The sequence below is a fragment of the Belonocnema kinseyi genome, chromosome 5 (assembly GCF_010883055.1).
Source record: "Belonocnema kinseyi isolate 2016_QV_RU_SX_M_011 chromosome 5, B_treatae_v1, whole genome shotgun sequence".
NCBI classification, from domain to species: domain Eukaryota; kingdom Metazoa; phylum Arthropoda; class Insecta; order Hymenoptera; family Cynipidae; genus Belonocnema; species Belonocnema kinseyi.
Genome location: NC_046661.1, coordinates 4,594,420 through 4,606,039, shown reverse-complemented (window position 1 = coordinate 4,606,039; position 11,620 = coordinate 4,594,420). Strand labels below are relative to the sequence as shown.

The 11,620-nt window shown below is 37.8% G+C and overlaps 1 protein-coding gene across 1 annotated transcript in view; it reads right to left on the bottom strand.

The window, feature by feature from the left end:
• Positions 1–11,620, bottom strand: part of LOC117172865 (neurobeachin-like) — an 825,867-nt gene that overhangs the window by 18,556 nt on the left and 795,691 nt on the right. Inside the window, exon 34 of the mRNA XM_033361129.1 lies at positions 1,606–1,781. Coding sequence (XP_033217020.1) covers positions 1,606–1,781 — 176 coding nt within the window. The remainder of the gene's footprint in view (positions 1–1,605; positions 1,782–11,620) is intronic.

Here is an 11,620-nt window from a genome sequence, read left to right as displayed (position 1 = left end):
ATGCCAGGAAGGTCATGTACGGATCAAATATTTAGCTTAAGGCAAATAACAGAAAAAAGTTTAAGAGTAGGAAAAAAAGTTTTCTGTGCATTTGTTGACCTAAAAAAAATGTTTGACAAGGTAGATAGAAGTAAACTTTGGGAAGTCCTGAAAGAGTATGGAGTTAATGGATGGATCCTACAAGCTATAAAAACAATATGGTGGATCTCGAAACAGTAAGGATACGTGGGTTAGCGTTCGCAGATGATAAGGTTGTTATGGCAGAGTCTATCGAAGACCTACAAAGAATGTTGAATAAACTAGATGCAAGCATGAAGAGCATGGGCCTCAAAATTAGCGCAAATAAAAAAAAAACTATGGTTTCGAAGGAAAGAGTGAGAAAACACCATGCAATATTTTATTAAATGATGAGAGAATGGAACAAGTTGATAAGTTCGTATACCTTGGTAGCTTATTTACTAGGGACTGGAAGATAGATGAGGAATTATATAGACGAATAAATGAAGGTAAGAAGGTTATTGGTAGAGCAGGTCCCCTTATCAGAAGTACAAATTTATCAAATAAAGCTAAAATGGGAATACATAATTCTATATTTGTACCGACTGTACTATACGGTAGCGAGACATGGACTTAACAAGAAAAAGATAAGAGTAAAATTAACGCAATTGACATGAGATTCATGCGCATAATTTGCGGGAAACCCCTGATGGACAAAGTAAGTAACGAGATAACTCTTAAAGAATATGGTGCAGAAGAGACGCTAGTAGACACATGGGAAAGAAATCGGTTAAGATGGTTCGGACATGTTGAGAGAATGCCAAATGAACGACTAACGAAACAAGTGTATCAAGGTAAGGTAAATGGCAGCGTGCCCAGAGGTAGACCGCGGAAAGAATGGTTAGAATGCAGAATTTAATAACCGATGCAAATAATTTAGCGTATCATTCAAATTCTACAATCAAAAGTATCATGCCACTTTTTCATTTTTTAACTGTTTGAAATAATACTCTACTTCTGAATAGATATTTGTTCTCAAATCTTTTAATATTATATGATATTTAAATCGCTTGATCGTAATGTATTAAAAGTCAATTCTTAGAGCGCTGCTTACGAGTTTCACATAAATAATACGAATTCTCATATAGAAGGTCAAAAGATCGAAATAGGAATACTTTGATAATTCTGTTGCAAAGTTCCATTTCAATAATTTTGGAATACTTGATTAAATACTTAAAGAAATTGACATTAATTTTTTCTTCATTCGTTTGTCATGAAAATTTAGTTAGAAAAGGATTGATTTGAGTTTCTTTATGAATACTTTGAGGGGTCGTAAAATGTTCAATTTCATATTTTGTTTTTTTAATTTAATTTTTTATCTTAAATCTTATTTGTATAAATATACAATATACAATCTCAAACTTTTAGTGATCAACAAAAGATCAAACAAAAATATCGATATCCAACATTGAGGAAAAACATCGGTGTTAAAAACAACGACATCTAAAGCAGAATATCGATGTTTCGATGGGTTTCGATGGTTTTCGATGTCGAAGTCCCATCACTATTTTAAATAACCAAAGTTCAGCTAATATAGTTTTCACTTACTTGGCGGCCAACGGATCCATATATCCCCAAGCACCGTGCTTATTCGTAAGAATATTGCGCACTTTTTCCAAAATACGACTGGCCATTACGTTGTCCCGTCTTCGAGAGGCTGTTATCAAGTGATCGCATTTTCTTTCTTCCTCTCGACGATCTAATAACGTTTGTGCACAATGGGACTAAAAATAAATAAAAGAGAATTTTATTAGCATTAACATTCAATAAATAACTATAAGTTACAATAAATACATTAGAACAATTTTAAACTTTGTTCCCATATGTTTTTCGAAGGAAAGGAAAGGAAACATGGAAACGAATATTGCCGGAGACGCAAGCCGGCTTTAGGGAGGGAAGGAGCACTATTGACAATATTTACGTTTTGCAGCACGTGGTGGATAGAGAACTAACCAAAAAGTGTTCCAAAGTGTACGCGTTTTTTGTAGAGCTAAAGGGCGCGTTCCCTTCGGTGGATAGGGAGAGGTTGTACGAGACAATGGAAGAGAGGGGAGTGAAGAGGGGTCTGATCGAGAGGGCAAGGGAGGTATATGAGGAGACGAAGGATAGGTTGAGACGTGGGGAGGGAATCTCTGAGGGATTTTGGATGGATAGAGGGTTGAGGCAAGGTTGCTCGCTTAGCCCAAGGCTTTTTGCAATTTTAATCGCGGATATGGAAAGTAAGAGCGACGAGGCTTTAAAGGAGATAAAGAATAGGGGGGTGGATGGTGATACAAAAGAGAGGGTGAGAAGGGCAAATGCGTTGATGAGGCAGGTATGGGTACTGGGGAAGAGGTTGTTCGCAGATGATTTTGTAAGGAGAATGATATTGCTTGGTTCGCTAGTGATGAGTGTCTTATTTTAAGGAGTCAAGGTGTGGGGGTGGAAGGTGAGGGAGCAGGTAAATAGGATACAGGAGAGGTATGTGAAGTGGACGCTGGGGTTGGCAAAGAATACGCCGGACTCTATTGTCATGAGGGAGATAGGAAGAACGAGTTTAGGTATTACAATAGGACTTTCAGCATGTAAATATGAGGAGACATTTTTGGAAGAGGGGGGAAGTTAGCTGGTTAGGGAGTGTTGGTGGGAGAAGAAAAACAGACGTAGTTGCGCAAATATGGTGGTAGAAAAGGACAGGTATTTTAGAACGAATTTATTTTAGATAGGTTAAGCGAGAAGCATGGACCAGGAAAGAAGGTATATGAGGTGGTTCAAAAGAATATCATGGAGAAAGAGAAGGAAGAAGGAGATGAGAGAATAAGAGAGCCAAGGTTTAACGGGAACTATGTGTCGATTATGGCCAGGGAGAGAGCGCAATATTTGTGTGAGAAAGGAGAGCAAGGAAGCCAGGAACTTATTGCGAGAATGAGATGCGGTTGCATGGAGAATTATAATAGGTTCTGGCTTTTAAGAGAGAAGAAATTGTGTGAATTGTGCGGGAAGGGGAATGCAAAAGTTGAGCACTGGATGGAGGAATGTGAAGAGGTGAAAAGGAGTGGGATAAGCATGGAGGTATTGTTGTATGAATGGGGAAAAAAGGACAGTAGCATGGATGAAGGCAGTGTTGCGTAAGATGAAGAAGAAGAGAAGGAAGGAGGAAGAGGAATGGAGAAGGAAAGATTGTAAATAGGAAAGGAAGTAGGTGAAAGAAAACTGTAAATATTATAAATAGTCGTTAAGTATTAGGTGTTAGCCGCGGAGACAGAGGCTGGCAATGCAAGGCATAGCGAAAAAAGAGGGACATGCGTGCGAAGCCAGGCGAGGCGCAGCGAGGAAGGTTACGCTATAGAAGCGAGTAGATTAGTTATAAGGTATGGATGGATGTTAATTCGTAAGAGATAGTTGTAAGAAAATTCTCTAAAAAAGGAAGTGTAAGCAAGTAAATTTCTTAAAAATTTTAAAACTGAAGTAATCGAATTTAATGAGCTAACTAATTCTTATTGTGGGATCGTTTCGCCTCGCATTAAAAATGTTAAATTTTCGCGAATTTTTAACTATTTGAAAATATAAATATACGAGGTGCCATCGAAAAACCTTATTGGATAAGCAAACTTAAACCATATTAAGATAAATTGTTTGTGGTTTTTCTCCTGAAGGTTTAAGATTTTTTCTATTTTACAGCTTATGAAATATTCAACTGAGAAAAGAAAATTTTAAATAAACATACGGGGACTTCCGTTTCCGGCATGAAAGTGTATGGTTTGGGCCCAGATAGCAAACGTGCGGGGCACGTTACACGTACGGTGTGCGATGCACGCGGCGCGTGCAGGGTGCGAGTTAAATGCGTCGCATATGATGAGGGTCATGTACATGCGAGGTATACTCCTCGCACTTTGTGATGAGCATGAAGTGCGAGCACAATGAGAGCACAATGCATGCATGAGTCGTTACAATTTGTTTAGTAAGTTAACAGTATAAATAAACAAATTCAAAATATTTTTATCGGCTTCAATTTGTAATAACAATAATGCATAGGACAGAACTTTTTTTTTATCTTCATAAAAAAAATAATTTCCCACGAATTTATATAGTGTGAAAAACTATTTTGAAAATTTGTTTTATTTTTTTAATATGTATTTAATAAAATATTAAAACTAATATGAAAAAAATTATGGATTTTGTTATTTCATTAAATAGTTTTTTTTTAATTTCACCGAGTCATTGGCTCCATGTTATTTTAACCCCAGCACCAGCGGCCGACCAACGGACCGAACCAAACCACTTGGCTCAGTCCCTAACCCATGATCTTGCAATTTACTGATGACAGGAAAAGTCACGGTTTCGCGGTTTTTAATTGTGATGTATTTGTTTTATAAGTTTGCTGAATACATACGCGATCCTGACGCATTATATTTCTGGACAATTAGAAAAATAAAAAAATGGTCGAATAAATTCCAGCGATATAACTGTTTGTTCTACTTCTGTGGTAAGTACATAAATAATATAACCTCAATTCTATTACTCACTTTAGGCTTCTATAGGAAAGTATTTTTCTATATTATTCTCACTAATTATTTGAAAGTGCATTTTTTTATTACTTAAATCTAGGAAATACTTCAAATGCTTTAAAAGTGATCTATTAGTATAACAAAACATCACATATCATAATTTCTGTTCTTGAGAGAGAAAAAACAAAATGGGATTTTGTACTCAATTACCATAATCATTAGAGTGGAGCGAAAAAATAAAAAGTCGGCTTTTCGAAACAGCCGAGTGCGGAAAAGTTGTGAACCGACGTACCTAAGAACATATTCAATTTTCAGCCCGATCGAATAATATCTTCTGCCTCCGAAAACTCCTCAAAAATGTGAAATTTTAACGAAAAATTGCATTTTTTGCTAAAAAATGTTAAATGTTAATAAAATGTATGAATTATATGTATAAGTACAGTTTTATAATAAACGATATTTTTCTTGTTTAAAAAAACATTTGTAGACCGTAACACACGTGCCTGACAAGAATGGAACAACAAGACAAGCAACAGAGGAGCAACAGACAGGAGAATATTCGGAGAACGACAGTCTGTTTTGGTAAAGATATTCACAATAAGGATTTTTTGTCTATTTAGTAAGACTAACACTTTTTTCCTACGCCGTTTAAACTCATTTTTTCCCACTCCTTGCTGCCCACTCCCCACTCCCACTCCTTGCTGCCACGCTGCGGCGCGATCCGGCGACTTCATTTGTTGCGTGCGTTGGTTCTGTTGAGACACGTCGAAACCTGTCGGGACAAAGCTAGAGCACGAAGCTTTCTGTAGGGTAGCGGATGGCATCCTTTTTCTTTTGTGATATTCGCTGCCTTTACGGAGTTTAGGAGCTATCGCTGTTCTTCTATGTAATAGTCTTTTTGTTAGACCACGTTGTCTTCCTAGTGTACAATGTCTCATTTGTTTATATTGGGCTTAGAGTACACGTTTTGTTCCTAAAATTTTTCATTTGGCGCTTCTGTCATATTCTTGTTGCTGTATCTTCTCTTTCATACTTCTGTTCAATCTGGTATGAAGATTTTATTAAAGGCTGTGCTTTAGAAAGGCAAAGTTTATTTCCCGAAGAGGGAAAGAAAGAATTTGCTCTTGCAAATGTTCAGACCTTGCTTTATGCTCTTGTGCCAAAGAGAGAAAAGTTCCACAGAGAGAACACGAGTTTCTTATTGATCAGAGAACAGTCCGAAAAATGGTCATCGGTACTCTTGACAAAGAAACAACCGCTGTTCTTCAAAAGAGGGAGGCCAGGAAAACACAAGAAACTGCCCGACTTCTAAAGTTGCCAGATGGTACTTCCAGAGGCAGGGAAGTAGATTTGCCAGCCGATGAGAATAGCAATCTTGGTAGTATTGAATGTCCTACCAAGAGTGATACTAACAATGATGATTTCTGCCCATCGACTTTAAAAGGGCAGCAACTTTCTTTCTGTCAAAATCGTTTAGTTATTTCTAAAACATCTCTAGTCAGCGATAGGTACGGCTTGTCGGACAGTTTCGTCGCATCCATAGCCTCAGCTGTCTTGCAGGATGTCGGTTTGGTGTCCGAGAATAATTTTACAAACGTCATTGATAGAAATAAATTTAGGCGGGAACGCTTAAGGGTAAGGAGAGAGATGAGAGAGATATCTACTGAGAGTATTGAAACACCTTTGTTGGGGTTGTAGTCTGACGGGCGCAAAGACAAAACCCTTATCTTAGTATACCGCAGATGTGTCCAAGAGGAACATATCACTATTGTACGAGAGCCAGGATCATTATACTGGGACATATTACTCCTACTACAAGCAAAGCCGTATCGATCTCCACGGGTCTGATGAATTTCTCAAGGCTAAGGCCGACAACATAGACATTGACAATATTTCAGCTATAGGTGCAGACGGAACTAATACAAATACAGGACACGTGGGAGGAGTTATTCGTCTTATTAAGGAAAAATTAAACCGCCCATTGCAGTGGCTGATTTGCCTTCTTCATTGAAATGAATTGCCTCTTAGACAACTATTTAACTTACTTGATGGCGAGACTACTGGCCCTTTAAGTTATAAAGGGCCCATCGGCCAGCAATTATCAAAGTGCACTTCTTTGCCCGTAGTTGAATTCCCACCAATCTCCTCAAACGTTCAAAACTTAACTTTAACTGATCTCAGTACCGACCAAAAATACCTCCTCTACATGATCCGTGCCATCGAAATTGGAGTTTGCCCCGAGGACCTGGCCAAACACGATCCAGGCCCTATTTCTCATTCGCGATGGCTGACTACAGCCAACAGAATTATTCGAATGTACGTAGGAACATCAAATCCATCCCCAGAGGTGGTATCAATTGTGAATTATGTCATGAAAGTATATGGCCCTGTTTGGTTTATAATCAAAAGCGACCCATCTTGCATAAAAGGTGCCAGGTATGTGTGGTCTCTAATTCGACACTCGCGGTTTCTCCCTGAAGACCAAAGGAAAGTTGTTGATAGGGTGATTCAAACAAACGGCTTTTTTGCCATCCAGAAAACTTGCAGCTTGCGATCTCTGACGAGAGGCCCCATGTCAGAGAGCTTGCAAAACGTCGCATTTCAAAATACAGAATGTCTGAAATACAAGATGGGACCATTAGGCTAAATATCTTTACCCCCAGCTTCCATGCCACACGCAAGCTGTGGAAAGATACGTCCAGGTTGTCACGGATGCAGCCACTCATGTCTGTGGGGAGAAACAGCGACATGGTTTGATACTTACGAAATTGACTTCGCGGTCACAAATGCCGATTTGGAACACAAAAAACCAATACAGGTTCTAAACAGGATATTTATGAGTACTCATGATACCGAAACGTTATGTGATTACAATGCCATTCAACGGCATTTAAATTTCACTGTTTTGAGAATCCGTGTTAACAATTGTTAACTCACACTATGCTAATGGGTGGTAGGTTGGGTGCATGGTGTGGGAGGAATTCGGAGTGCAGCCACCTTCACGCGGTGAGTTCTGAGTCACTGAATCTTCGAATTCTGTGAGCCGAAAGCTGTACAAATGTATTACTACAAATGAAAATGGTAAAATCCTTTCTTAGCTTATAATATGATCTCATTTGGGCTGGGAAACATATTAAATACAGCATACTAGACTTGTCCAAACATAATATACAGGTAGCTTTACCACGAAAAAAATTGACATAAAAATGTACTTATACATATTAGTTTATAAGTTTTATTAACACTTAACATTTTTTAGCAAAAAATGCAATTTTTGGTTAAAATCTTACATTTTTGAGGAGGCAAAAGATATTATTCGATCGGGCTGAAATTTTAATATATTCTTAGGTACATCGGTTCACAACTTTTCCGCACTCGGCTGCTTCGAAAAGCCGACTTTTTATTTTTTCGCTCCACCCTAATAATCGTTTCTCAAAAACCAACTCAACTTTAACCACGCTTTTCAGCAAAAGTAAATTCGTTAATTTACACATTTCTTACATTTATTGGTAAGCCAAAACCTAATAAAGTGATTGAAACTGCAAAACAATGATTTTCGACAAAAGTGAGCTTTGCTGGAACCTCCCAAATGTCAACCGCTCTCTAGTGTCACTAAAAATCTCCCAAATGTGAACTATTTCTCTCTTATATGTCAACTTAACTCTCCCACCTTTCGATAAAACTTTTGTGAAACATTTAATTATTTACATTAGAAATTTCTTCGATTTAGCACATTGCCAGATAACAATGTGCGCGTACGATGATGGCATATTGATTTTCACGCGTGTGGATTGCCCTGCACGCCGCGGTATCGCCCGAACAGATCAATGCGCAGTCAATTTCGATGCATATCGCTCGCACGTATGAAGGTTGCATGCATGACGGTGACATGCGAGTTCTAAATTTATGCTTTATATTAGACACAACCGATTACTCATTCAAAATAGGGAAATTTCTCATAGTAATAATAAATATTATATTTTGTATTATTTGATTGAGTAGATTTCAAAAAATAAAAAAGCACGATATTAAAAGAAAAAAAAGGTTATGTTTGGACGCCCTTAACGTCAAAACTGCGTTGATCCAATGAACAGATTTTAAAAAAACCCAAGCGTCAACACCGACAAGGACTGCAATTTAACTATGTTATAATAAAACGTGGAAGTAAAGCGGGGAAAAGTTTAAGTTTAAGCACTAAATCACGGACTGACGCTTCTTCTTACTTCTTCCTTCTTACTTCTACCTGCTTCGCTGCAGATAGGAGTGCACCAGTGCACGATAAGCGAATACTTTATTAGTGAGTGCGTCGCGCAAAGGCCATTAACATTTCCAACAACTGAGCGCGCTTTTTACACATTTTGTCTCAAGTTGAAAGTATGATCATCATTTTAAAATTGATCAAAATTCAATTGAAGATTTAAAATGTATTAATTTATTTAAACAATAAGTACTCAAAGTTAGAAAAATTCGATTAAACTTTAAAGATGATTATTACAGAATTAATCATTAATTGTCGGCAGGATGGACGCACGTGTGCGTCGCAGACAGCCTGCCATACGCAGTCACACGCGAGGTACGCCGTGATGGCGATATGAGACGCATTATGCACGCACTCTACCTACCCATGACAGCATTACTACAGGTGATGACAGCATGCGTGCGTTATGTCTCGCACAGCGTGCCTCGCAGGCATGCGAGCACTGTGCGTTGCACGATTGTTATCTGGGTTTAAAATGGAACACATGACATTTGATGTCTAAAATCATCCAAATGACTGTGCTAGGGCAAAAGAAGTGACATTTCTCAAGCCTGTTTCCTTTTTTTCGAACGTAGCTTATGGATGCACAGCCATTAATGCAACAGCAAATCATTTTGCAAACACAAGAATGTCTCACTTTTATCAGAGTCTATTTACATTCACGACCTAACCGACAAAACGATGACAAGCATGTATGTTGTTTGTTTACAGCCGGCTTCTCTGGCAGACCGAAGGAACCGAATGGAAACTCACAAAGTAATCGCAATACTTTTTTTGCAACGGTAAAAAGTTTAAAAAATATAAAAGATATATAAGGCCTGTTGACTGCTACTTACAGATGATGCGTTTGAAGTGTAGCAGTCAACAGGCGTTATACGTCACATATTTTTTTTAACTTTTTACCGTTGCAAAAAGAACTATTGCGATTATTCCGTGATCTTCTATAGGGAATTTTAACGTAGAATGCGAATTTCAACAATTTAAAAGTTGAGTTTGCTGTTTTTTAAAGTTTTTTTAGAAGGAACCGAATGGGGACCCAATTGGGTCTTTACGAGTAGTTTGTAGAGTCTCCATTCTGATCCTTCGATCCGGCAGGATTACTGCGGACGCCATCATTTGCATAACTTGTATTTCAATGGAAAAGTTCGTTAATAGGAAAAGCGATAGGGTGGAGAAAAGAAGTAGTGAAGAAAAAGTAGCGACAGGATCTGCCCTTAAAAATCCTAAAATGTACAGAAAGCCACCGAAAAAGGAACAAAATCGACCGGGGAGAAAGAAGAGGTGGAAGAAGAAGAAAAAGCTGAACGTAGAGGGCAAATAGAAGATCAAATTTTACAGTTTAGTGACATGCGAAAAATAATCTTAGAAGTAATAAGGATGCATGAAAAAAGCAGGAGAAACGGGGAGAGAAAATAAAGAAAGAAAAGGGATAGGTAGAGAGAAGGTGGACCAGAATAGCAAGATTTAGATTGGGAAACGAGGTAAGGGAGGGGATGTACTGGGAAAAAAAAGAGAAGAGAAAGTGTGTAGAATATGTGAATGGGAAGAGGAAACATGGGAACATGTATGGGAAGGATGTAGGAGAGGGATAAAAGATAAAGGAAGCTGGCAAGAAAATGTGGATAAGATTCTAGGGGAAGATGGATTAGGAGAAGAATGGATGAAGCAGTTGAAGGGTGCTAGAGGAGCGAATGAGAGAGAATGAAAGAATGCACGTGAAAAAAGGTAAATGGAGGTATAAAAAAGTGAAAGAAAAAGGAAACGGAAGTCGCTTAGATTAGAAGCGTAAAAATTGTAAGTAATGGTAAAGTAAAAGTTAAGTAAATGGTTGTAAATATTTGTATATATAGAAAGGATAACAATGTAAAAAAGTATAGATATAAACGGAAAGATTGTAAGGACTGGAAGTCATGTAAACCCTTAGGGGACACATTATGAATAAAGAAAAAATAAAGAAAGAAATTAGGTGGAAAATGGCCAAGGTTACGAGAGAAATTAGGAAACGGGCACAAGTCAGGGCAAAACTAGAAGAAAGAATGCAGACGCTCAAACAAAGATTAGAAACGCAGGAAAAGCCTAATAAAAGGGTAGAGGAACTGCAAGTTAGAATTAAAAAATAGAAAGCTCAAAACGGGAATTTAGAGGTGGTGAGAGTGAGAATAGGGAAGAGGAAAGACTGAGAAAATATAACAAAGAAAAGAAAAAAAAGAGAGAGGAAAGAAAAAGAAACATAATGATAAAGGAACTAAGATTAGAGGGAAAAGAGTTGAAGGAAGTAGTGGAATAAGTACTAAAAAGGATTGATGCTATGGTAGATATAGAGGAAGTGCGAAGTGTAGAAAATGAAGAGCGAAGAGGGCAGGGAATGGTACTGGTGAAACTAAAGAAATGGAAAAATAAGAGGGAATTAATGACAAAGAAGAGGTTTCTATATGGAAGCCCGTAGAGAATAGAGGATGATTTGACATGGGTAGAAAGAAGGATGCAGTATAAATTAAGGAAAATAGCGGAAGATGAAAGAAAGAAGGGAAAGAGAACATGGGTTAAGTATGAGAGAATAAATATAGACAGAGTATGGCGGGAATGGGATGAAGAAAGGAAGAGATAATAAGAAATGAGATATCGGGAAACTAGGAGAGAAAGGAACGGGTGATATAGAAATAAGAAAGAGAAGGAAACAAAAAGGGATAAGAAACGAAAGTAGGGAAGATTGCAGGATATGCTACTGGAATATAGCAGGTTTGAAAAGAAAGTATAAAGAGTTTATGACAAATTTGACAAAATGGAAATTCATAGTAATCTTGGAGACGTAGCTAGA